Source organism: Macaca mulatta, chromosome 4 (assembly GCF_049350105.2).
Source record: "Macaca mulatta isolate MMU2019108-1 chromosome 4, T2T-MMU8v2.0, whole genome shotgun sequence".
Classification (NCBI taxonomy): Eukaryota; Metazoa; Chordata; class Mammalia; order Primates; family Cercopithecidae; genus Macaca; species Macaca mulatta.
Genome location: NC_133409.1, coordinates 181048127 through 181075876, shown reverse-complemented (window position 1 = coordinate 181075876; position 27750 = coordinate 181048127). Strand labels below are relative to the sequence as shown.

The 27750-nt window shown below is 39.2% G+C and overlaps 1 protein-coding gene across 3 annotated transcripts in view; it reads right to left on the bottom strand.

Annotated features, from left to right (window-relative positions):
- The window catches only part of GMDS (GDP-mannose 4,6-dehydratase), a 629179-nt gene that overhangs the window by 540898 nt on the left and 60531 nt on the right, over positions 1–27750 (bottom strand). Inside the window, exon 1 of one of the 3 annotated variants that reach the window (XM_077998636.1) lies at positions 12027–12080. Within the exon in view, the coding sequence (XP_077854762.1) occupies positions 12027–12065 (39 nt within the window). The 5' untranslated portion in view covers positions 12066–12080. 3 annotated transcript variants of the gene reach the window in all.

Genomic DNA, 27750 nt, shown 5'->3' with positions numbered 1-27750 from the left:
AGAAAAGCTGGGTTTTTCAAAGTATTTATCGCTAACGACCTGAACTTTTGGCAAGACCCAACCCTGTGCTGAATTTTATTTGGCTAAAGACGAGTTCAGCAAAAGCCTCTTATTGAAGAGATACAAAAAAAAAAAAGACAAAAACCAATCTATTCCAAGAGTAATATAAAAAGTTGAACCATAACCATATAAAATTTCAGTATTCAACATTTTACAGATTTTTACCTATTTCATATGGTTCAGGCTAATGTTTAACCTTTAAAGAGGCTGATAAATCAACTCTTTCATAACATCTTTTTCAACCCGTAAGATAACTATCATACTTTATTTTTTATATACATTTCCCATACTGGTACAAATACTTGATAAATGGTGACCACTTCAAAAAAGCAAACAAATTAACATCTTTAAATGAGGCTTTATATGCCCAATCTGATACAATGCAAATGATATCAAATCATAAGGATATTTGTCCTTACCAATTAGAAGACTATCTACAACCAAGTTTATCTTTACTATTTCCTAGTAATTATATTTTAACAGACAAAACACAAAAGCTGAGAAACTGCAAAAAAGACTACAATTTTTCCCCCAAAATTAATTTTAAAACAAACAGAAAATTGGACAGTTTCCAGAAATGAAGTGGATTCATGGCATGACATAAAAGGTAATTACCATTTGGGTGGATGTCTTTTCTGGCTGAACCTTGTGACCAAAGGCCCAAAATTTATTTTGGACCTCTCTCACAGTTCCTCCATTTAAAAGGAAGCATTTTACTTCCTTACCACCAATATATGACAGATCAACATTTCAACCTAATTGCATCTGACTGACAGGAGAAGATTAGTGTGTACCAAGCAGCAGATAAGAACATAATTGTTTTAAATTTTTCAAATTCAGGCACCATGTTCACAGGAGTTGCGTATTAATGGAGCACTCTGGGATACCACATCCTTAAGAAAAACGACGTGTAAGAAGAACAGCCATCGCGCCACTTTCCTCTTAAGCGGCAGCTCCGCCAAGCTGTCTGCTCTGTCTTGAAAGGAGGGGTAAGGATCGGTATCTCTGCTGAAAAGTGTTTTTAAATCAGGTCGTGAAGATTTCACAAATTACGTCAAGTTCTAAAGTACGTAAATGAAACCAGATATAACAGCCAGGATTTGAAAAGATATTTTAAACTAACCTACTTATAAAATCAAACTCAGGTATAAAGAAAAAAAACAACAACAAAAGGAAATTTAAATCACTCATTGTTCTTCACATTTATTAGACTTGACTACTAGGGTTACTTTTTTAACGATTCCAGGAAGGCAGAGTAATTACTAGCTTTCCTAACGTCAAGAAAAATCTGAACGGATGGATAATCTAGTGTGTTCTCGCTTTAAATATTTTCAGTTAATGCCACTTTCTGATTCGGGCTTAGAAAATTACAAATATATTATACAGTGTCCTGAAAAGCTGGTTCTCCCACATTTGTTTGTATGTTGCATATCATAATTTCAAGGTAAAAGTGTGAAAGGAAAACTAGCGACAGAGAAATTGTCACTCAAAAAAACACCTTCCTGTGCTAATGCAGTTATCTCCACGTCACTATCACTGTGAATTTTTTGAGATGTTTTTACTGAAAAAGGATATTGATTTTTTAAAGAAAATCAAAGGCAGGCCTGCCTGCCTTGCACAGTATCAGCCCACAGCATATGCTCAACAAATGTTGAGATTAATGAGAAAACAAAAGAGAATCAGGCAAACAAGCAAATACTGACTTTCACAACAAATTTAAAAGTCGCTGGTTTTTTTTACAAATATAGTCTTAGAACATTTCTTTGATAACTATTAAAATATTAAAATGAGTGTAATGATACTTTATGTTAAGAAATTTTAAAAACTTAAATTTTAAAATACGACCAACAAAGCAAATTACTTTCTTTTTATCCTAAAGTAAGGTAAGAACTGAGATTATGACTCAAAACATCACTATTTTTAAAAGATAAATATGTCTTGGGGTAGATATTATTTTTATCTTTGTGCATGAGAACTTTTAAACTTCCTTTCTGAATATATATCTATTTTCTTTACAAACACCACATATAAACCCATACATTCTTCAATGTTCTGTTAAAATGAGAAGGAAAAAGGTCTCAGGATTTTAAGAAAGCCAAATACCACAGTTTTCTCTGCACATATTGCTAAATTCATTGAACATAAAACTATCCACAAATTATTTTAAAAATCACAGAAAAACTAGTTCAGATTTTTTTTTCTACCTGTATATATAATAAACTTTTATTTCTTCATATTCCAGAGGAATTTACCTTTTGTAAAAAGTACTGCAGTGACTGACAGACTGACTAAAAACTCCATTTATAACTGTAGTATAGCACAGATTGTCTTCATAGACTTACAGTTCTAGAGCAGAGCTTCTCAAACTTTACTTGTGTATCAGAATTACTTGACATCTTACTAACATGAAAGTTCTAATTTCAGTATGATTGGGCAGGGGCCAGAGACTCTGCATGTCTCATAGGCTCTCAGACGACACTGTTTATCTGTAAACCCTACGTTGGGCAACAAGTTTCTAGAGGCCTCCACTAAGACAGTCAGTCAAGTGCATTCAAATTCTTTGTCTTCTTTCTGACTGTGGGCAATATGATTGCTACTTTCTGTGGTAGAATGCAAGCTATTGTCTTTGATTCATTTTAAGTGAGCCAGGAAACAAGTAAGTGGTAAGAAATCTGTCTCAGCCCACTGACCAAGGACCACTAATCTGCTAACCTGAGTAGAAAAGATGACCCATCCCTACAGCTAATCTCAGCATCCAGATGTTGCCTTAACCAGACCAGAGATGCCAGTGCTCATCTTGTCATGGGAGTAATTTTCACTACCAAAAGGAAATCTACAGAGGAGAGATTTGCCAAAGAAATTAGGGCTTCAGTAATTAGGAAACCACAAGGCACTAGGCATCTTGCATCAGCCAGAGATGAATGGGAACGCTTGCAAAAGTATTTCACCATTAGCCTGTTTTGTGAAAGAGAGCCACAGGAAAACACAGGGATTTTAAAATTCCTTTATTACTCAATACAATTATATGTTTCAGCCTAAACTGATGCTGGCACTGTCCAGCAGAATTCCTTCATTCCGCAAGGGTAAAATGAGAAGCAGAACAAATACAGACGGCCTATGTGACTCTTTCCCTGTGGATCTAAGAGAGACATCTCTGTTTGGAATGGGCATTAAAATCTGCCTGCCTGATACAGTTCTGATTCACTATTGTCTCTAAGATGGTAGCTGAAACAAAAACAAACCTCAGCCCCCAAAACCACATCAATACCTCCTTCCTCATGAAAGCACCATTCTTTCATGTTCAACTCCCACAGTGGCCTTTTCATCACCTTGCTGGTTCCAGCTTTTATTTTCCCTTCATATTTTCTAGTAACACTATATATGCAATATATATACACACACATATGTTTTAAAACAATAGCAAAATAGTTTCTAGTAATGTTATATACATATATACATACATATATAATAGTTTAAAAACGATAGCAAAATAAAACATGTGTATACATAAGGGAAACGGAATTCAAAGGCTATCTCAGCTTGACATTCACGTAACTGCTCTGGGAGGGATTCCTTAATTTATAATTGAAAAAAGTATTTCCTACAGTATGGTGAAAATACAACACAAAAGTAAAACATAAACATGTGACAACTGGTTTTTCTGAAAAATGAAAAAATTGTAAAGCAAAATTTCCAATCAACCTCAAATAGATCATCTAGATGCTAAAATAAAATGGCATTTCCCATCAGTTAAATGGAAGTGATAATGTTTCAGAAGACATCAAAATACGAACTTCAACCTCAGTAAGAATCACAAATCAAAACTGCTCACTCCTTAGTGAAAACCTCTTTGACTATCTGCTGGCCACTTTTTGTTTACCAAGATATTTGGTCTGACTTCCCTTCAGTACTAGGGCAAGAAAGTGGGGAAAGTTAGGATGGGGACTTAGTGAATCGCTTCTTACTGCCCCCTAGCGCTCACCCAAAGCAGTGGCAACACAGATGCGCTGACTATGGCCTTTCCTTTGCCAACCGGCATCAATGATGCTTCCTCCCCAGTGTCCACGGTGGTTAATTCCTTACACTGCCAGAGGCAGTGAGGTGAGCCAAGTCCTTAGCTGTTTTAACAAATATAGCTACTTACATCAAAAAGCATCAAGGTTAACTCCTATAAGAAAAGAAATCACTGAACATAAGGTTAGGGTTTACAAGGAAGATAAGTAATTATGTGCTCTGGATAAACACAGGTACTGAATATGTATGAATTTTTCCTCAGCGTTTTAGAATTGTGACACTTCATGAAAGTCAACACTCCCAAAGTGTTTCTACCACATGTTAAGTTAAACTAAGTCCAACTTTGGGGATACATATTAAATTTAGGTCAAAAAAGTTATTTTTAAAAGTTCCTTGTACGTATAGTTGACCCTTGAACAATGTGAGGGGGAGGAGACAGGGGTACCGACCTCCTGTGCAGTCAGAAATCCTCAGATAACTTCTGATCCCAAAAATGTAACTGCTAATTGCCTACTTTTGGGCTCAAGTGATCCACCCACCTCAGCCTCCCAAAGTGCTGGGATTTATAGTCGTGAGCCACAACATCCAGCCAATTTTAACTTTTTATGATAGATTTGTGTATATTTTATGAGAGTAAATGACGAAACAGACTAGTATCTACATACATTTTATGCATTAGTGGCATAGCTTTTTCTTAATTTTTTCAATTTTTTTTTTTTTTTTTTTTTGAGACAGAATCTCACTCTGCCAGCCAGACTGGAGTGCAGTGGCGTGATCTTGGCTCACTGTAACCTCCATCTCCCAGGCTCAACAATTCTCCTGCCTCAGCCTCCCGAGTAGCTGGGATTACAGACATGTGCCACTACGCCCAACTAATTTTGGTATTTTTACTAGAAACGGGGTTTCACCATGTTGGCCAGGCTGGTCTTGAACCTGACCTCAGGTGATCTGCCTGCCTTGGCCTCCCAAAGTGCTGAGACTACAGGTGTGAGCCACTGCACCTAGCCAATTTATTCAGTATTTCTAGGCTACACGGTTCATCTATGTGTTTCTTCAAATTGTCACAAATCTCCAAAACATCTTGCAATATATTTATTGAAAAAAAGTTCAAACCCGTGTTAAGGGTCAACTGTAATATATAAAACACGCAATTTTATAGTCATATTACATAGCACCATGCATCGGAGCATAAATGAACAAGGAAACCTACAAAAAATCTTGGGTTGAAAACATAATTCAATCTTTTTAGAGTTAATAGAAAGCAACTATGAACAATTTAAACCTAAATATTAACATATTTTAAAGAAAAACATAAACCTCTCCCCCATTAAAGTAGTACTATATTTTCCAACAGATTTTTACTACATACAATAGTTTTTCTTTCTAAATTGCAAGTTCAGCCAAAATATCATATTTGAACACTGAGAATAGTGAATTTGGGATAGCAATTTCTCATCAGAAGAGTGACAGTGACTGACGTTAACAGAGAGTGTCCAGGCCTTGCACTAAATATGTAACACAGCTTCTAACATTTAATCTTCACTAAGATATAATGAATAAGCACTACTATGATCCCATTTTATAAGTGGAAATACTTTCAGCTAGAAAGAACTAGGAATCAACCTAGGTCTGACGCCAAACTCCAACTTTATTAACTCTTTTTTAAAATTGATTCTTTTTAAAGACAAATTTTCAAGTTTGTAGAAAAATGTCATTCGATTGTCATGATTGTTATATAAGTCTACGAAGATTTTGAGACAGGTGTCACTCAGGCTGCAGTGTGGTGGTGCCATCATTGCTCACTACAGCCTCGACCATCAGGTAGTTCCAGCTACCTCAGCCTCCTGGGTAGCTGGAACTAGAGGTGCACACCACCATACCTGGCTAATTTTTTGTAGAGATGGAATTTCACCATGTTGCCTAGACTGGTCTCCAACTCCTGAGCCCAAGCTATCCGCCCACCTTGGCTCCCAAAGTGCTGGATTACAGGCATGAGCCACTACCACACCTGACCAAAGACTCTGATGGATTACTGTTCCAACTCAATTTACTGAACGAGCACAGACTGCAAATATTCCAATAAATACCATTTCTCTAAATATATTTTCTTTATTCTTTCAACCTGAATGAACAATGACCTGAAGCTCTTTGAAAGAATTATTTTTAATAAACTTTGTCAAAAGTATTATATGTTAAGTTTTTTGTTTTTGTTTTTTTGAGATAGAGTCTCTGTTGCCCTAGCTGGAGTGCAAAGGCGTGATTTCAGCTCACTGCAACCTCCGCCTCCCAGGTTCAAGCGATTCTCAGCCTTCCCAGTGGCTGGGACTACAGGCACACCACCACGCCTAGCTAATTTTCTGTATTTTCAGTAGAGACGGGATTTCACCATATTAGCCGGGATGGTCTCGATCTCCTGACCTTGTGATCCGCCTGCCTCGGCCTCCCAAAGTGCTGGGATTACAAGTGTGAGCCACCACACCCGGCCTATATGCTAAGATAATTTTAAAGTATAAAATCTTTAGTTCTGTGTATATGCTAGTTTTGCTCACTGACTGAAACAAGCTATTTAAATAGTAACAAATGACACAACTGATTACAGGTGCTTGCAGTGCACCTACTGTATCTACCATCTTACATCTTATGAGTACTGGGACAAGATTTATGAATTAGGCAGAGTATTGACAGCTTCCCTCAAGAAACTTCAGTGTTTCTTTGAGGTTTTCTGTTTCCATTTGGGTGTACTTGAGGATTTGAAAATTCATTTTCCACATCTTAATAAAACTGTGCTATAAAGTGCTGACCAGAGGCGGCGGGGGAAACCCGAATTCCCCACCATGACCCTCAAACCAATCAGTTTAGGACAGAACAAGGACCTACGTGGGGCTGGTGAAAAAGATAAGGGACCCAACAGAGAAACCAAAGGACCCCTTTAAGGGACATTTCCCAAACTGTCCCTGAAACACAAAAAAGGGCTAAGGGTTTGGTTTCAAAGGACTTCCTGGCTGTGACTCAGACTGCTAAAAAGTCAAAATAAAAGGAGAGAAAGCCAAGACTTCATTCAAGCAAGTCACTAATGACAGGAGTCACTGTCAATAAACTCAAAAGCAAGATCTTGCCACAGATAAGCTACAATACAGCTAATTCACTCAGAAAAAAACAGAGCTGGTTCTCCATGCGTGTTTTATACCATAGTATATTCACCAAGAAAAATAATATTCTGCCAAGGAACATCTTAATGACACAGGAAATTGTCTATGCCTGATAAGGTCACTGCATTCATAGACAAAAATCTCTTGAGACTAAACTGGCCCCAGAGTCACACCAAGATATACATTCCAGTGCCTATTTTAAAAATAAAAGAAGTCCATTTTCCAAGGAGCAGAAAGAATACCTGTGGGTGCCTAGGTTCTAATCATGCTTCTGCCCCAAGCTACATGACCTTGGAATTGTGAGTAAGCCACAGGATAGAGGGGCCAGTGTTGCAGTGGTGACAAGGAACTGACTAGACAAGTTTGGTGGTTCTCAAAATCTCCTCCCATGGAACACCAGGGTTCCACTAATTAAGACTGTGGCTTTCTGTGGCTAAAATCAAATAATAGACATCTGTTTCCAAAGTTCTTTCCCATAATTTTTTCCTTATACCTCTGGGGCTTGAAACTACTTGTCTGCTAAAAGGAAGCAGAAAAAAGGAGTAGATCCTTTTTGTTTTTTCCAGTCTCATGTATTCAGGATGAGAATTTTAAACTTTATACTTAAAACAGTCTTACTTATTCCTAGCAAAATTATTCCTGGTTCAAATAATAGAATAAAACATATCTGTTTTCATAACATTCCAGCAAACACACATGCACACACACACACAAAGCTTTCCTAGTGCTTCCCTACATGACCAGATTTGAGGAAGACCCACGAGATAAGCAACGTCTAACAAGTGGCCCTGAGTTGAGAGGAGACAGCAGCAGTGATGCACACTTCCCACGCACACTGCTTCCACGGGGAACTGAGCTCCCTCCTGCTCCCCAAGTTCTGGGGTCACTGCAGTTTCAATTTATTCCTGCCATCCTTCGTTCCTGTGGCCATCCCTCTCAGACACTCTGCCGGCTCTGGGACTACATCTAAAAACAAAAAATTAGAGGAGCAACAGCCCACTGATCTAGACAGCGCTCTCATTTTCTCATCAATCCTTGCACACTGCAGTGTAGCTGATGTAAACTGTCGTAAGGAAAGTCTGGACAAGTTCTTGATATATTCAGTCAAGACTGATGACGTGCCTAGGAGGCTACTTTTATAATACTGAATAATAGGCCCAGGTGACAATAATAAACTGTCCTAACAGTGAACAGGGACTATAAAAATTGCCTACAAGCCAGGGAAGTGTCAGAAATCATGTCATCTGCCTTGATTCTCAGGTGGAAAGAGAATCATCAAGGAGAAGTCAGATTTCCAAGCCTACTCAGATCATGTGGGATTCTCGAGCAGGTCCACAGGGTCCAGGAGAGGCAAACACTAAATAGCTGTGTTAGTCAGGGTTCTCCAGGAAAACTGGACCAATAATGTGTGTGTGTGTGTGTGAGAGAGAGAGAGAGAGAGATTGATTTACTACAAGAAACTGGCTCGTGTGATTATGGAGGCTGAGAAGTCCCAAGATCTGCAGTCAATAAGCTGTAGACCCAGGAGAGCCAATGGTGTAAGTTCCAGCATGAAAGCCAACAGGTTCAAGACCCAAAAGGAGCTACTGTTTCCATCTGAGTCCAAAGGGAGGAAAAGACCATGTCCCAGCTCAGGGCAGTCAGGCAGGAAGAGTTGTTACTTGTTAAGAGGGTCAGCCTTTGTTCTACTCAGGCCTTCAAATGACTGGTGATACCACCCACGTTAGACACACAGGATGAACACTGTAGGCTGAGTGCTGCCACTTGGCCCCTGGGATCCAATTGCTCCTGCTGCATTAGGTTTCCCAACTCAGTGACTACAGTTCCCACTGTAAGGTCTAACAGACAAAAGCAACCACAGAGCTCTTCAAGGATGCTGGGGCTCCCCCCACAAATGGATTTCTCACAGGTGTGAAAGGCATGTCTTCTGGACCCTCTCATGGTGGGGTAAGTAGATCTTAAATGACAAATCCACTCTAACATTTCATTCTTCCTAATAAGCCTTTGAATCCTTTTCTCTACATTAAAACAAGCCGAGTCTAGCACGTCTAATTCAATCACTGCAGGCCACCTTTTGGTCCATGGTTCAGCCAACCCAACATACTATTAAAGCACTTTCTAACTCACTGAACTGCAACATTAAATGCAGAATCTTTGCTTAGTGAGTATACGTCAACAAATTCAGTCTGATACAACTTCATGTTCCTTCCACCATTATTCCACAGTCTTAATATCCATGCCCACATTTGTTCCCCAGGTTTCTGTCTGTATAGGTTAGAAAACTCAAGTAGTTATTTTGGAGTGTAGTGCACCTTCTCAGGGGTCATGCTTTGAACCTTCACCTTTAGGAGCCTGCTGGAGTTACTGGTCTAAAAACAAAGAGCTGTGGTAAAGGTGGGTCCTGAGTAGATTCAGCATTATTATATAATTATATAATTCAGGAATTAATATACTGATACTAATTCCATGGAAACAACATTCCTCTTGTACCTTCAATGCCTTTGTAAGATAAATTTAAATTTATCTTACAAAGCAGCTGCCTCAAGGAAGCCACTACAGTTTCCTCAGACAATGCAGGGTTAATGCCCTCAAACAGGGATGCAGAGGCTATTCCCATTGTGGGTGGAGAGGCCACATCCACTAGCAAAGAGGACTCATCAGAATTTAGGGTTCACTATCCCCAGCTTCATCAGGGTCTTCCCACACATCCCCATCCCAACTTTCAGCACACCATTCCTTCCCAATCAATGCCTTTAACAGTATTCACCCTATGAGATGGGGAGTTCAATTTGTATCATAATACAGCCAGTCACAAGATAAGAATCTGGGTTTTTTAGCCATTTCAGCCCTGCAACTAATACAACTTAAGGTTCTCCTTCAGGGCACACATACAAGCCTTCAGGGCATTTATGTGGTGTTTCAGCTGGGAATTTAAATGCTTGAGCTCATCCTTTTCTTTCCCCACTTTGTCCAGTGACATTAGTAACAACCAGCCAATCTCGCTATATTTGTTACTTTACCAAAAATGTTCAAAAATATCATATACACAGTACCCAGACCCTTGATTGCTTTAAGTGGTTTGTTAGGAGTATCCAATGGTGATATCTTGTGTATCTCTATTGCCAGATCATGCCATGGCCTATCAGTGCTCTCTTTACTACTGGAAAGAGTTATCAGCATATTTTAGTCTAATCAGATTAGAGAGTCACTTCTAGAAACCCCAGAATCACGTTCAGAAAACCCATCCTGACAACACTGCTCCTCTAGAACCACTCCCTGGACTAAAATCTGTACTAGTCAGGATTCTCCAGAAACAGGACCAAGAAAGTGTGTGGAGAGACACAGAAACAGTAAGAGAGAAACTGGTAATCCCAAGATCTGCAGTCCACACACTGAAGAGCCAGGAGCGCCTTGGTATAGTCACTGTCGGAAAGCCAGCAGCTCTGAGACCCGAGAACAGCTGATATTTCACTTTCAGTCCAAAGGAAGGAGAAGACCCATGTCCCAGCTCATGGATATCAGGTAGGAGGAATTCCCTCTGACTCATGGGAGAATCAGCCTTTTTGTTCCATTCAGGCTTTCAACTCATTGGATGGGGCCCACCCACATTAGGGAGGGCCATCTGTTATACTCTGTTTACCAATACAAAGGTTAGCCTCATCCAAAAACACCCTCACAGATACACCCAGAATGTCTGACCGAATGTCAGTTGGCACACAAAATAACCATCATATAGCACAGCATGTTTATCTCATAATCTGCATCCTGTGGAAGACAACTCACGTTAAAAACTACATAAAATAATGTCAGCTCATATAGCATATATTAGACAACAGAACATTCTCCACAGGACTTTAAAATATAAAGAGCTGAGACATAAAGGAAGGAATCAAATTCATAATGCAACAAGAGAACACTTTGAAATAAAAATGGGCAGTTCTGAAAAAGAAACACAGACATTCCAGATAGGAAAATACATGGTTATTAAAATGAACTCAAGGATGGGTTAAACAGTAGACTTGACAAATGTAAAAAAAATAAAGATTAAAAAAAAAGAATCAAGGCAAATGTCAGAAGAAATCATCTGAAATTACTCAGAGATAGAAAGCCAGTAAATACGAAAGACAAGCATGGAAACAGACTAAATGGATGACAGACTGGGCAACTCCAACAAGCAAAGTATTCAACAGGAATAACAAAAAAGCAGCAAGAAAACAGAACATGAGCAGTCACGCCAACACTCGCAGAACACTACCCAGAACTGAAGATGGCCCGAAAGCAGGAAAAACGTATTGAGTATCAGGCAGAATAAATAAAAAAATTCATTCCTATACTGAATATCTTCAGTTTATCTTACTGAAACTCCATAAGGTAACTGACACAAATTCTTAGGGAAAGAAAAGCCCAACTGTTCCCAAAGATTAACAGTAAAAATAACAACATAATAAATGGCTGTCAGTTTCTGTGCTGTTACCCTTTGCCAGTCCCTATACTAAGAAAACATTACAATTATCTCTTCTAGTTTTAGGCTTCAAAACAGCATTTGAGAATATTTTCATTTTATAGACGAAGAAACAAGCTCAGAGTTCAAGTAAATTACACAAGGACTTCTGAAATTCAAATTCGGATCTGACTCTGAACCCTAGAACCTTATTCATACTACTACTCACAATCACCCACAAATAGCTGCTATTAGATTCTTCATCTGGAATGGCAGAGTAAGAAGATTTATGTGAACAAAGATTTTTAAATAACTTTCCCAGGTCACAGAGTTATTAAGTATCAAGTCTAGCGCTATCTTACTCCAAAAGCATGCTCCTTCTGCTGTGATAAATCACTCATCAGCAGGCCTCAGTTTCTTCATCTGTAAAAAATGTGGCCAATGCTAACTGTTCTCCCAGTTCCTCCAAGAGTCTGACACCTTGCCAGCCTGTCACACCTAGTGAGCAAAACCCCAACGCTGCCATCCTACTCTTTCCTCATCAGCCAAGATCTTGTTTACATTCTCCGTTCCTAATCCCAGGCAGCTGAAATAGGCCAAGGAAAATCCCAGGGGAGATTGTTGCCTCTACAAATAAAGATGATTCAATTGCAGTTGCATAGTCAGAACTGCCCTGCAACACTATGGCATCTTCTAGGCCACTGTTTCTCCCAAGCAATTTTAAACTGTGACTGAATCATTACACTTTCCCCTTTCAGTGAATTCACCAATGACTTCCTAGATGCCTAACTCAGTGGACATTTTTTTCAGACCTTGTCTTCCTTAAACTTTCCGTAGCATTTCATTTGGTTAACCAGGAAGTTATGGGTGCTAATACTCACCCAGTCACTTAAGGCAAAACGGGAAAGTCATCCTAGATGCCGCCTCTATACCCACCAATTAGTCAATAAATTCATCTATTCTGTCTTCTTGATACTTACCACACCCATTTTCTTTCTTTTATCTATATTGCCTCATCTAGCTCCTCATCATCCCTAATCTCAACTAGTATACTAGTTTCCTTACTGGGCATCACACCTGCAGTTTCATTTCCCTCTCCAATTCATTGTCTACCAGAACATCATCTACCAGAATGATCTTTCAAAATTCAAATCTCATCAGAGTCAAACCCTCTTCAACTTTACAAGTCCCCCATAAACCTTAACTCTACCAGAAGACATAAGATGCCCTTACGATTCCACCTAATCTGTTGCCATGCATCCTCCCCCACCCTCACATGTAATATGCCCTTTCCTGTCTTTACATGCAGCTTCTTCCTAGAATGTCTGCTCCCAGCTAGCCAGCCTGAAAAAAACTCAGCCCAAGCCAGTCCTCCTCTGGTAATTCCTCTGGCTGCTCTTACCTCCTTGCTCCCATTACAAGTTACATAGACGTCCATTTCAGCAACATCCCACTCCACTAAATTGTATATCTATATACTGGTATTAATTCCACGAGAACAACATTCCTCTTGTACCTTCAATGCCTAGTGAAATTACTGGATTCACACAGCAGGCAGTCAATAAGTACTTCTTAAATAAGCGAACAAATGGCTGGATGACTAACGTGCCTTGATTGGAGCATTTATTACGTCCTACCAATTTCAAAAATTCCTTTAAAGTGAAAGTTAGCCAATACCGAGGCAGGAAGCAAGACAATACCATGTCTCTCCTTTGTGGGAGTCATTTCAGGCCTCTACATTGAGGAGGTACAAACGTTTCTAAGGGTGCCCCTTCCATCTTTATTTTTTCAACATTTGCCTGCTCTTTCCCTTCCTTCCTCTGAAGGAAAGATGGGTTAGCAATAGTCATGCTCTAATTCTTTCCATTTCCCCTCCTTAGCTCTCTGAGGGTCTGCAAACTACAGGGAAGGGTGAGCACGAAACTTGTTCTTTACCATCAATAGCATCCAAAACCAAAACCACCTTTATATCTGACAGCTTCACTTGCACCACTTTAAGGCCTGAGATCCATGAGTAGAAGAAACAAGGAGCAAAGCAAAAGGTCACTTCCCTACAAACAAAATGTGGGCCTTAGAATGTGAAGCAAGAAAATCTTACATGATATGAATGTCAGATGGCAGCTTTTAGTCTGTGTCATTACAAATCAATATTAAATAACTAAAAGCGTATTTATATATTGAGTAGAGAGAGGATACACTGTAGAAAAGACCCTAACTATGTTTCCATTTCATAAACCAAAAATTTAGATTTCTACTATGCTTTTTCTTTTCTTTGCTGTACTTTCTGAAGTTAAATGAATCAGTTAAATTCTTCAAATACCAGTCAGAACACATCAACTGCTTCTTTTAAAAGAAAGTCTTAAAAATGGAGTAGATGCCAAATAAGGACTCTGTTTCTAAATATAAATTTAATACAAGTATTGTAGGCAAGGTCAAAATTATTAAAAGGAACTCCACCTCTGAGTATTTAGAATAAAAAAGTTTACTCTCAATTTTGATATATTTCTAAGAAGTCCTTACAGCCGACGAAGAACAAAAAACTCCACTGGTATTTAAAATTCTATCCGGATATACTATATTGACAAGATATGATAATACAACCAAGACTGTATCATGTAAATACCAAAAGTTTAAAGTCATAGGTAGAAAGAATACTTGAAAAAAGATACTAGGATTCAGAGAGAATTTGTGGATTTTATTTTAGACTCCACAATCATCTTTCTAGGGGGAAAAAAACTAAAAATTCCCCCACGTTCTTAGTATCTAGGATAACCTTAAACATCAGAAGGTGTTAAATTCACCCAACATGAACCAGGGACAAATTAAGAACTGGAAGGCACTTCGAAAAAATAATGAAACAGAAGTTATTAATATCATTATTATGAAAACTCTTAAACAAAAGTCCAGTTGATATTAAAACCAGTTGAAAAATCTTCATAAGAAAGAGTTCCTTCAACAACACTACATATATCAGTATGGTGGCTCATGCCTGTAATCCCAGCACTTTGGGAGGCTGAGGTTGGAGGAACACCTGAGGCTAGGAGTTTGAGACCAGCTTAGCCAACATGGTAAGACTCTCGTCTCTACTGAAAACACAAAAATTAGCTGGGTGTGGTGGCAAGAGCCTGTAATCCCAGCTACTCAGGAGGCTGGGGCAGGAGAATCACATGAACCAAGGACACAGACGTTGCAGTGAGCTGAGATCATATCACTGCACTCCAGCCGAGGCAACACAGCAAGAACAGTTTAAAGGAACCAGGCAGCAAAAATAGCAAAAAAAAAAAAAAAAAAAAAAGCAATATAATTTTAAGTTTTCTGGGAAAACAGAGGCCATGAGAAGAATAACTTACTTTTCCCTTTGATTTCATAAAATATTTGCCAGGATCCGAGACTTTTAACTTACACAACTCCTACAGCAGAACACCATCCTCAAATACGAATTCAAAAAACAGATCTAGAGAGAACTCAGTCACGTGTTCAGCTGGCAAGCCCTGACTATCAATTACTGCTTTAAGAGTCCTAGGCTGATTCAGAATACGCTATCTGGTGGTATATTAGAAAAGAGGACTGGCCGGGTGCAGTGGCTCATGCCTGTAATCCCAGCACTTTGGGAGGTCAAGATGGGCAGATCACCTGAAGTCGGGAGTTCACGAATAGCCTGACCAACATGAAGAAACCCCATCTCTATTAAAAATACAAAATCAGCCAGGCATGGTGGCAGATGCCTGTAATCACAGCTACTCGGAAGGCTGAGGCAGAAAAATCGTTTGAACCCGGGAAGTGGAGGTTGTGGTGAGCCAAGATTGCGCCACTGCACTGCAGCCTGGGCAACAACAGTGAAACTCCATCTCAAAAAAAAAAAAAAAAAAGAGAGAGAGAGAAAGGAAGAAAACAGGATTCCACTTTCTCCATGCAATTTTAAGAAAATGTTATTACTCACAGATTGGTTTAAGTCCATTATCCTTGTTACCGTATGTTCTAAACTAAATAGAAGCACAATTAGGCCAGGTGCACTAGCTCATACCTATATTCTAAACATTTTGGAAGGCCAAGGCAGAAGGATCTCTTGAGGCCAGGAGTTTGAGACCAGCCTGAGCAACACAGCAAGACCCTATCTCTACAGAAAAAAATAAAAATTAGATGGGCATAGTGGTGCACACCTATAGTCCCAGCTGCTCAGGAGGCTGACGTGGGAGGATCACTTGAGCCCAGGAGTTCAAGGTTGCAGTGGGCTATGACTGCACCATTGCATTCCAGCCTGGGTGACACGGTGTGATCCCGTCTTTAAAGAAAAAAAAAAAAAAAAAAAGCATAATTAAAGACTAACCTATTTGATTACCTTTTTTAGAAGTGAAAACTCTAAAAACAGGCTGGGCACAGTGGCTCATGCCTGCAATCCCAGCACCTTGCGAGGCTGAGGCGGACAGATCACAAGGTCAGGAGATCAAGACCATACTGGCTAACATGGTGAAACCTCGTCTCTACTAAAAATGCAAAACAGTTAGTCCGGCCGGGTGGCGGGCGTCTGTAGTCCCAGCTACTAGGGAGGCTAAGGCAGGAAAATGGCGTGAACCCGGGAGGCGGAGCTTGCAGTGAGCCGAGACAGCGCTAGGGCACTCCAGCCTGGGCAAAAGAGCGAAACTCCGTCTCAAAAAAATAAAATAAAATAAAATAAAAACTCTAAAAACAAATATGTATCAGACTGAAAAAACTTACTACCTTTAAATATCTGTCAATCAAAATCATAGTACCAAAAATTGCAAATACACATTGGTAAATGAATTCAGGAACTCATGAACTTGAATTCAGGAGTCTGTGCCTCTTAACCTTAAGAGTAAAGATTATGGCATTGTCATACAACTTTCAGTGGTCTCAGGAGCTTAATAAAATGGAGTGATGAGTTTGTACACATATTCAAAAGATTAAAAGAATAACAACAAAAAAGGAAGATAGGACAGAGACAGAATGTAAGTAATTTGTTTAACATTCTCTTAGCCCTTTCGGTCTGCTATAACAAAATACCATAAAGTAGGTGCTTAGTTCTCTTCTTTCTCACAGATTTGGAGCCTGGAAAGTCCAAGATCAACTACCCAAACAAACAAGCAAACAGAAAAAAAAAGGCAGATGTGTTGTTGATCAGATGCAATTAACTGAGTGGAAAAAAAATAAAATCCAGAAAACAAACACAGAATAAAGTCTGCCTAATTTATCTATGTATCTCTAGGAAGCAGTCAGTAAATATATTAGGATTTAATAAAGAGAAAATAAAACTAACAAAACTGTGCTTCCTGCAGGTGGATGGATAGCACAGGGAACAAAAAATGAGATCATCATCCTAATGACTCAGAAATACACAATGTGAAACTGTTTACCACAGAAGCCAGAAGAAAGTATCGGGAAAGTCTTCAATATCCTCATTAAAATGCACAAAGACTTCAATGAAAAAGGTGCAAAGAGCCATAATGAAAGAAAGAAGCTAAGGCAAAAAGATAATAGGATAATGTAAGGAGATGAACAAAATAAGGAAGGAAACTAAAATTTCAACAGAACTTAAAATCCATACAGAGAGCAGTGAGGGGCTAAACCGCCACAATAAATGGCAGAGAAACAATCCACGTGGCCGGCTAATCTGAGAGGCTTTCCCAGACTGTAGAATTAGAAATAGATGCCTTCCAAACACTATGGAAGACATCAAAGACAGCACGCGTAACAAAAAGCAGACCTCCCAACCCCCACGAAAAGCAAGAATACATTTAAAACAAAAAGAAGAAGGCACAAGTAGAACTGAACTTATCTTCTATGATGACCATCATAAATGAATTGATCTCCCCAATATTAAAGACAAAGTCTTCCAGATTGAGGAGAAAAAATGAGATACTACCTGTCAAAACAACCAGATAGGTTATATCTCAAGAAGATAAAAATAAAAGGAGAGAGTGACAATATTAACACAAGACAAAATAGAATTCAAGGCAAAAGTATTAAGTGGAACAATAATTAAGACACAAAAAGCATGAATTTCTGTTTGAACTATCATTACACTGAAAAATTAAAAAGAATTGATATGGTCAGGCACAGTGGCTCACACCTGTAATCCCAGCACTTTGGGAGGCCGAGGCAGGTGGATCACGAGGCCAGGAGTTCAAGACCAGCTTGCCAAGATGGTGAAACCCCATCTCTTCTAAAAATACAAAAAAATTAACCGGGCATCGTGGTGGGCACCTATAATCCTACCTACTCAGGAGGCTGAGGCAGAGAATTGCTTGAACCCGGGAGGCAGAGGTTGCAGTGAGCCAAGATTGCACCACTGCACTCCAGCCTGAGCGACACAGTGAGGCTCTGTATCAAGAAAAAAAAAAAGAACTGATATAACAAAATGCAAAAATTAGAATTGCATGGAACACTGGTGCCCCAAAATCCACTCACATTAGAAGAGCACACACCTCAGTCTGATCTACTGTGCAGGAAAAACTTAACAAAGCATGGAGGATTGGAATTATATAATTGATAACATTAGTGGATATCAGGCTTTGTACTGACATTTTAAAAATATATCTTCCTTCTAAAGAATTCATGAAACATTTGTAAAAACTAATATTAATATATTAGGCCACAAAGAAAATTTCAAAAAGTTCCAAACAAACATAAACTGTACACAATGCCATGTTCTCAATTTCCAAAGCAATAAAATTACTAATTTAAAATGATACAAATATTAGAAATTTTTAAGTACTAGTCTAATTAATGGATTAAAAAAGAAATCTGCAATTCTAGGTTATTTTAAAAAACAATAATACTACTGCTTATCAACACTTAGGAAATAAAATCAGGTAAGTCTGAAGAAAATAGACAGTCTTAAAGCCTTTCATTATTAAAAATAGAAAAATCTTCCTGCCTACTTGCTGACACCTAGTTTATCCAAAAACAGCAGGAAGGTAGAAATGTTTTCATCTACAGTAAGAAATTAAAGGAGTTAAAGTACAAATCCATAGTTGAAGACAACATGCTTCAGAATGAACCAGTTTTAGGCCACCTGCACCCAGCCAATGATCTGATAACATTAACTAATACTAGATGCTTCCATGTTTTTACAGGGCATGGAGGGAAGGAGGGCAGCAAGGCAGAGAAAGTAACAGATTTAGAAGGGTTCAAAAGTAGAGACTGGGGCACAGAAGACAGTTTAGTATATATCCATTTTTCTTTGTATAATTCTGAGTGGGCATAAATTGAAGTTATACAGAGAAATAGTGCAAACAGGAAGTTCTATTCTACATCAATGATATAGGAAAAAATAATTCCCTGAATGCTTCTAAAGTTTGTGGTTGCTTGTAGTTCTGATAATCAAGAGTCAAGGAAAATACCCAGGCTTCTGAATTACTGCAGTGGTAGTTTTTATAAGTGAAATAAGCCCACATTCAGAGATTATAAAATAGATGGTTTCCACACCCACTGAGTCTTACACTAGCATTCCATAAGATTGGTTTTAGGAATATCTACCATTCCTCAAGCATCTGAGTGTGTCAAGAACTGGGTAACACTTCTTCTCATGCTAAGGAACAGAAAGGGCAGGTTGGCATTGCCAATTTACTTAGAAGCAAACTGAGTTCCAGAATAGGTCCAAAGGCCATATAACTAGCAAAGGTCCAAGTGGGGATTCCAACCCTCGATCCCAAAATATTATAATTATTGAGTAAAACCATGAGACTTAGGACCAAGATATAGATGAATTATAGGCTACTAACAGTAACTAATAATGCAACCTTGGGCAGTCTCACTCATTCAATAAATATTTATTAAGCATCTTCTGTGTGCAAGGTTCTGTGCTTAGATGCTGGAGGCTCAGAGTTCTTGAATTCCAAAAAATATAAACAAATACACAATCTACTTCAAAAGGCTGAGGGGATGGATGATAAACGCTTACAAAAGTACTTTTTAAAAAGTACAAAGAACTTATTGAATACCATCCTTTCCTGCTAAGATATCTTCAGGTCTCGCATAGAAAATTTAGAACTCCATGTTTAAATTCACTCATTTCATGTTTTTTAAACTATACTTGTGGAATACCTAAATCAAGGATAAACACCATGCTAAATTTTTTTAAAACTTCATTTTTCATCTTAAGTATTGTTGAGACAATCAAAGAATAACCACAAATGGGAATAGAATTTAATGGTGCTAGTTTCTTTTTTTTTTTTTTTTTTTTTTTTTTGAGACTTTTTTTTTTTTTTGAGATGGAGTCTCGCTCTGTCACCTGGGCTGGAGTGTGGTGGTGCAATCTCGGCTCATTGCAACCTCTACCTCCTGGGTTCAAGTGATTATCCTGCCTCAGCCTCTCTAGCAGCTAGGACTGCAGGCATGCACCACCATGCCAGGCTAATTTTTTGTATTTTTTCAGTAGAGACGGGATTTCACCATGTTGGCCAGGCTGATCTCGAACTCCTGACCTCCAGTGATCTGCCCGTCTTGGCCTCCCAAAGTTCTGGGGTTACAGGCGTGAGCCACCACGCCTGGGCAAATGGTGCCTAGTTTCTAAAGGCTTAACCACAAATATGAAATATAGGAAACAGCAAAAGACATGCACCTGGGAAGGTAGAAGCCTTCAGGACTTGCGGCCAGGTCTACAGCCACTGTGGGGCATCAGGACTCTCTAGGCAGGCCACACAGACCACACCAGAGGAATTCGCTCATCATTTGAAGGGGGAGGGGGTGTGGGCAGCTATTTGAAACACAGTACAAAATAATAATTTTAAAGATTTCCTGAGAAGTCTTATGGTTGGACAGATTTGGGGATCTATGAAATAATCACATTTTTGCTTCTTGAAAAAGGAGATGTTTTATTTATTAACGTAAGTTAACTTACAATATATTAACTCAAAAAGAGAACAGCACATGTTACACAATATAACAATAGTAAATTGAAAAACTGAAGGTGGATAAAAATATTATTAACCTTGAAAAGTCTCAGCAATTTAAGCAGTCTAAAGAATGACAAAAACATGGTTCCCATCACTGTTGAGCTCAAAGAGGAAATTCTTTTCCATACGCCACCTTGGACTTGAGGTAGGTAAGTTCCTACGTAAAAAAATGTTAAGCAAAGGAGACATCAGACCCACTACTCTGCAGATATTCCTGAGGGAATTGTGTCGACAGAAAAAAAGAGAGCAGCATTACTACACCTCAGCTTGGGAAGAACCAAGAAGCAGCGGTCGCATCATTTCACTCAAAGAATTGCCCCTCTCCAATTCAACTTTCCAGTCATGCTCACGCTGTAATTACCCAAGCCTCACAGAACAGAGCTCCTGAGAAACGAGCATGCTTTTGCTTTAACACACGTACAAAGGCAGATAAGCTGCCCCCTCGTGTTACCATAAATAAAATATCCAATAACAATTTCTATTAACAATAATAGTAATTATTATTTTTATAGCTAAAAGTTATATAGCCCTTAAAACATGTTCTAAGCGCCTTATGCATGAACCCACATAAGTTCATGAACCCACATAAACAGCCCTATCAGGCTTGTGGCACTATTACTAGCCCCATTTTATAAGGTAATACTATTTTGTCACCATTTTACAGATGAGGAAACAGAGGCAATGGTAATGCTCCCGACAAACTGCCTGTGTACAAAACTGGATCACACAAAAGTGCCTCAGAGCACAGATGCTTTACTGTCAAGAGGCTGAAGACAGCAGATGTGACTACAGCTAAATGCACACTGACAACATGTAATTCTGGTGTCACCAGCCCCCCCTTTTACAACCAGGGATGACTTCCTCCCCACATCAGTTACTTTTGCTAATTGACAAATAGTATCAAAACAGGACAGATTCTGATTCACTATATTTATTGATAAATTATACATTAGCAATTTTCTAAACAAAGGGTTTAGAAAAATCAGTTTTTCTTTTAAAAAACAAAACAAAACAAAACTTTGTTATCTTCTTAACATTTTTTCTCACTGTGGAAAAAATTCCAAGCACATAAGACAATGCAACAATGGTTAAAAACAGACTTTGATGTCAGAAGTTTGGTTCTTCCCAGCTGCATTACTTCAGCTAAGTTGTTTCTCATTTTTGTGAAGTGAGCAGTGTTTCATGAAGTCAAGCAAAGATTAAAGCATGAAGTTCCTAACCCAGTGTCTGCTAAAACAACTTAACTTGGAGGAAATTTGGGGTTGGGTGGGAATAAACCAGGAAGGAAGCAGAGCAAAGCTCATAGAAATCACCTACTGGCTTAAGTTGGGGCAAGATGTAGAGACAACCTGATCTGCTGGTTGGGGTAGTGGGGAGGGCACGTGGAGAGTGCAAGGAAGCAAGAAAGGTGGGAAAGGATAACCATATGGAGAGATCCTTCGTCTCATGCTCCCTCTCAGAAACTCTCCCCAGACAATCCCGGAGAGTAAAGTGGGAATTGGCCCAGAAGCAATTGGTTCCTTCCCTGAAGAAGACACCTTTCAGTGCTAGGGCAGGTCCTGCACACAGGTCATAGTGCAGGGCCGAGGAGGAAGGAAGGGTCAGGTCCTGCACACAGGTCATAGTGCAGGGCCGAGGAGGAAGGAAGGCTCAGGTCCTGCACACAGGTCATAGTGCAGGGCCGAGGAGGAAGGAAGGCTCAGGTGAAAGGCCTGGCACCGAGGGGACACCTTGAAAAGATGTGGCCATCAAGGCAAGCAGGTTAGGAAAGCAACCGAAGCAGGTAGCAGTGACAAAGGAAGAGAGCTCTTCTGTAAGAAAGGGATGGTCTCCGAAAATCTGTAGGCAGGTGGGGAAGAGAGAACAGGAAAGGGCAGCAAATAAATGGAGCTGGATTCAGTAGGAAAAGTCTTAAGTACCAAGAATGCAGTTGGAAGGTCAGCCTTGGTAAGCAGGATGCATGTTTTCCTGTTCAGAGACTAAGAAGAGGGGGACCATTAAACCACAGAGAGATTATGAAGGGATGAAGGTACTTTACCTAAGAACGGGCTTAATCTCAATGAAGCCGGAAAAATTTTGTTAAAGGGGATGGGTCTGCAGTACGTATAATCTGGAGAGATCAGGAAAGTAGACTAGGTTTGGGGTAGTAACTACGAAGACAAAAAACAACTAGACAATGAGATGAATAAAAACATAGGTGGCCATAATCCTGATATCAAAATTTGGCAAAGAAACAATGAAAAAATAAAACTTCAGGCCAACATCCCTGATAAAGAGACACAAAATCCTCAACAAAATACTGGCAAACTGAACCCAGCAGCACATCAAAAAGTTTATTCACCACAATCAAGTAGGCTTTATTTCTGAAATGCCAGATTGGTTCAACATATACAAATCAATAAATATGATTCACCACATAAAGAGAATTAAAAACAAAAACCATATGATCATCTCAATAGACACAGAAAAAGTTTTCGATAAAATCCAACATCCTTTCATGATAAAAACCCTCAAAACACTAGACATCAAAGGAACGTGCCTAAAAATAATAAGAACCATGTATGACCAGATGACAGCCCACATCATACTCAATAGGCAAAAGCTGGAAGCATTCCCCTTCACAACTGGAACAAGACAGTCCCAAAAGAAAATAAATCATCCTACCAAACAGACATGAATACTTGAATATTCACCGCAGCATCATTCACAATGGTAAAGACATAGAATCAACCCAGGTGCTCATCAACAGTGGACTAAAGAAAATGTGGTACCTACACACCATGGAATACTATACAGCCATAAAAAAGAACAAAATCGTGTCCTTTGCAGCAACATGGATGCAGTTGAAGGCCATTATCCTAAGCAAACTAAAGCAGAAACAGAAAACCAAATCCCACATATTTTCACATATAAGTCAGAGATAGACACTGGGTATTCATGGACCTAAAGACGGGAACAATAGACACTGGGGACTACTGGGGCAAGAGAAGAAGGGGAGCAATAGCTGAAAAACTACTTATTGTGTACTGTTTTAGTCCGTTCCTGCACTGCTATAAAGAAATACCTGAGGCTAGGTAATTTATAAAGAAAAGATGTTTAATTGGCTCATGGTTCCACAGACTATACAGGAAGCATGATGCTGGCATCTGCTTGGCTTCTGGGGAGGCCTCAGGAAGCTTACAATCATGGTGGAAGGAGGTGAAGGGGAAGCAGGCATGTCTGACATGGCCAAAGCAGGAGGAAGAGGAGAAAGAGAAGAGGTGCCACACGCTTTAAACAACCAGATCTCAAGGGTACTGTTTCACAAGAACACCACCAAGTAGATGGTGCCAAACCATTCATGAAAGACCCACCCCCATGATCCAATCACCTCCCTCTAGGCTCTACCTGCAACACCAGGGGTTCCAATTCAACGTAAGATTTAGGCAGGGACACAAATCCAAATGGTATTAGGCACTATGCTCGCTACCTGAGTGACAGATTCATTCATACTCCAAACCTAAGCATCACACAATGTACTTTTGATGATCATATGGTTTTTGTTTTTAATTCTCTTTATGTGGTGAATACACACCTGTGTGTGTACTCCATGAATCTGAAATAAAAGTTTAAATAAAGAAACATAGCTGGCATTAAGTCAGGATTTAACAGAATTTTCATGTAATTCCCCTTTTTCAATGTCTTTGAACATCCACGGGCCCTGACTTCCCTGACTAACAATGATATTCTAACACCAAAACATCCTTGCAAACATTCTTTGTTAAAAAATGGTGTATACCACAAATAAGTATAGAAAAACGGAGATGTCATTATCGGAATAGAATAATTTGAAATCTCTCAATATCCTTCCATTGAATAACTACTTTGTACAATTTCATTCTTCATGTGGCATAAACAGCGAATAAGAACGTTGCCTGTCTTCAAGAATACTATTATGAAATTCAAGGGATGAGAAATAAATGCAAACCACCATAGTACATGCACACAAGCATTGTAAACACAGTAAAATGTTACAGCACAAATATTACAGAACAATCCAACTTAAATCTCAGATAACTCCTTTATAGAAACAAGAGGTTGTTGGCTCTCTAAGAAAAAATTTCAAAATATCTTAAAACTTGATTTCAAGAAGTAACAGTATCAAGGTTCACAGAGAAGACAAAAGGGTTATGCCAAAAAAAAATATTTTAGGGTTCTCAATCTTGAAATTATAATTACTGCCTGCTATAGTCTGAATGTTGCCCTAAATCATGTGTTAAAACTTATTAAGAGGAAACACCTTTGGGGAAATAATTAAGACATGAGTGTTCTGTCTTCATAAATAAATTATGCCCTTATAAAAGAGGCTTCAGAGAGAGTCATTCTCATTCTTTTGTTCTCTCACGTGAAGACACAGTGATCCTCCCCTCCAGAGGATGCCGTGACTAGGCACCATCTTGGAAGCAGAGAGCAGCCCTCACCAGACACCAATCCTGCAGTGCCTTGATCAGACTTCTCAGCCTCCAGAATTTGAGAAATAAATTTCTATTATTTATAAATTACTCAGTCCGTAGTATTTTGTTACAGCAGCACGAACAGATTAAGATACTGCCAAAGTATGTAAAATCAGTGAAATCATCATTTAGAAATAGAAATGAAACTTAAGGTAATAAACCCATCTATCTACCCATCTATGAGACATTTAGAAAAGCCTTGAAAAGAAGTTTCTTACACCAATGTGAGTCCATAAGATCAAACAAATATCCTGAAACACCCATCTATCTCAAAACACCCATCATTTAGAAACAGAAATGAAACTTAAGACAGGGTTTCGCCATGTTCCCCAGGCTGGTCTCAAGCTCCTGGGCTCAAACGATCAGCCTCAGCCTCCCAAAGTACTGAGATTACAGGTGTGAGCCGTCACACCCAGCCAGAAGATTATTTGCAGATTATTACCGTTCTTTGACAATGTACCTGGTTACCCAAGAGCTCTGATGGAGATGTACAAGGAGGTTAACAAGTTGTTTTCACGCCTGCTAACACAACATCCATTTTGCAGCCCATGGATCAGGAAGTAATTTCAACTTTCAGTCTTATTATTTAAGAAATGCATTTTTCTTAGGCTATACCTACCACAGCGAGTGATTCACTGATGGAATGAAAATCTTCTAGACAGGGATTCACCATTCTAGATGCCATGATGCACGTTCATGATTCATGGAAAGGGGTCAAAATAGCAACATTAACGTAAGTTTGGAAGAAGTTGATTCCAGTCCTCATGGATGACTTTGAGAGGTTCAAGACTTCAGTGGAGGAAGAACCACAGTAGAAGTGCAGCCTGAAGATAGGACTGAACTGCTGCAATATCGTGATAAAACTTGAATGGCTGAGGAGTTGCTTCTTATGGATAAGCAAAGAAAGTAGTCTGCTGAGACCAAATCTACTCCTGGTGAAGATGCTATGAACATTGTTGAAATAGCAACAAAGAGTATTACATAAACTTAGTGATAATTTTAGCAGCCACAGGGTTTGAGAGGATTGATTCCATTTTTTAAAGAAGTTCTACAGTGAGTAAAATGCTAGCAAACAGCTGAATGCCACGGAGAAATCTTTTGTGAAAGGAGGGGTCAACCAATGTGGCGAACTTTATTACTGTCTTATCGTAAGAAATGGCCACAGCCACCCCAGCCTTCAGCAACCACCACCCTGATCAGGCAGCAGCCACTAACAGCGAGGCAAGACCCTCTACTAACAAATAGATTGCAACTCACTGAAGGTTCAGATGATCATTAGCATTCTTTAGCATAAGATGTATTTTAGTTATATACATTTTTTAGATACAATGCTACTGTACACTTAATAGACTACAGCACAGTATCAACATCACTTATATATGTACAACATAACATATATGCATAAGTTATATATAACTTATATATTCATGTCACTCATTTTATTGTCATATTCACTTTATCACAGTGGTCTGGAACCAAATCTACAATATCTCAGAGGTGTGCCTGTATCATACAGATGGTCAACTTCTCTCCATTTTCTCTGCCCACCCTTTCATCCAATCCTCCAACATCTCTCGCCTGACTAAAGTAATAGCCTCCTAATAGGTACATTTTCTTTCACTATTGGCTCCCTAAAATCCATATGTAGCAAAAGTGATCTTACACCACACGTGAGACACCACTTCCACTCAACAACTGGCTCTAAGAAAAACTATAACTCATGACCAAGTCAATTAAGCCCCTAGAAGATCTGGCCCTTGCCTACCTTCCCCCCACCTCTCTTACGATTCTCTTACTCATTATACTACTGGCCTCTTTCCATTCCTAGAACACACTAACTAGGCTTTTTGCTACCTTGAGGTCTTTGCACTTCTATTTGTTCTGCCTAGAAAGGTCTTCTCTGACGACTTTAGATTTCAGTTCCAGTCTCATCTCAGAGAGGCCGCCTGGACCTACACAGCTGTCATTCTCTGTCACTCTCCAGCACGGTGCTTCCCAAACTATCTGTGATAAAGGACCCACTGTTTTTCATTGTCAATCTATCATAAAACCCTTCTTCATAAAAATGCAATAAAAATTTTTCTTTTAAAAATATAACTTTAAAAACACATAAAATACAAGCCCAAAATTCTCATTATCAGCATTAACAGTCAAAAAATCTATCATAGTACCATAAGTCTCTCGTTTTCTGTGTTTACACCATTGGGAACCACTGTAATCTGCACGCAACCATCAGCAGATATGACTGTGACACTGCTCCAGTGAGCTACCGAGCTCATTCCTTTCACAATACTCACCAAACCATCAGCAGATACGACTGTGACACGGCTCCAGTGTGCCACCGAGCTCATTCCTTTCACAATACTCACCACACTCTACAGTCGCTGTTCATGTATGTGTTGATCTGGACTAGACAATGTTTTAGGCCCTGGAATTGAAGCGATCAATGAAACAGACAAGATCCCTGCACTCACAGGGCTCATAATTCTACGGTGGAGGCCCAGGGAGGATAGGCTATTGGTCAAGTCCACAAGGCAAAGCCAGCTTTAAACTTAAGGTTTGACTTCACGGCTTTTCCTGGGTTCTGAAAAATCTCCAGCATTTAGCTAAGCAGTGAAGTATGCCAAACACATCCCAGTCAGGGAGAAAGACATGAAAGCTGGAATACAATTACTGAA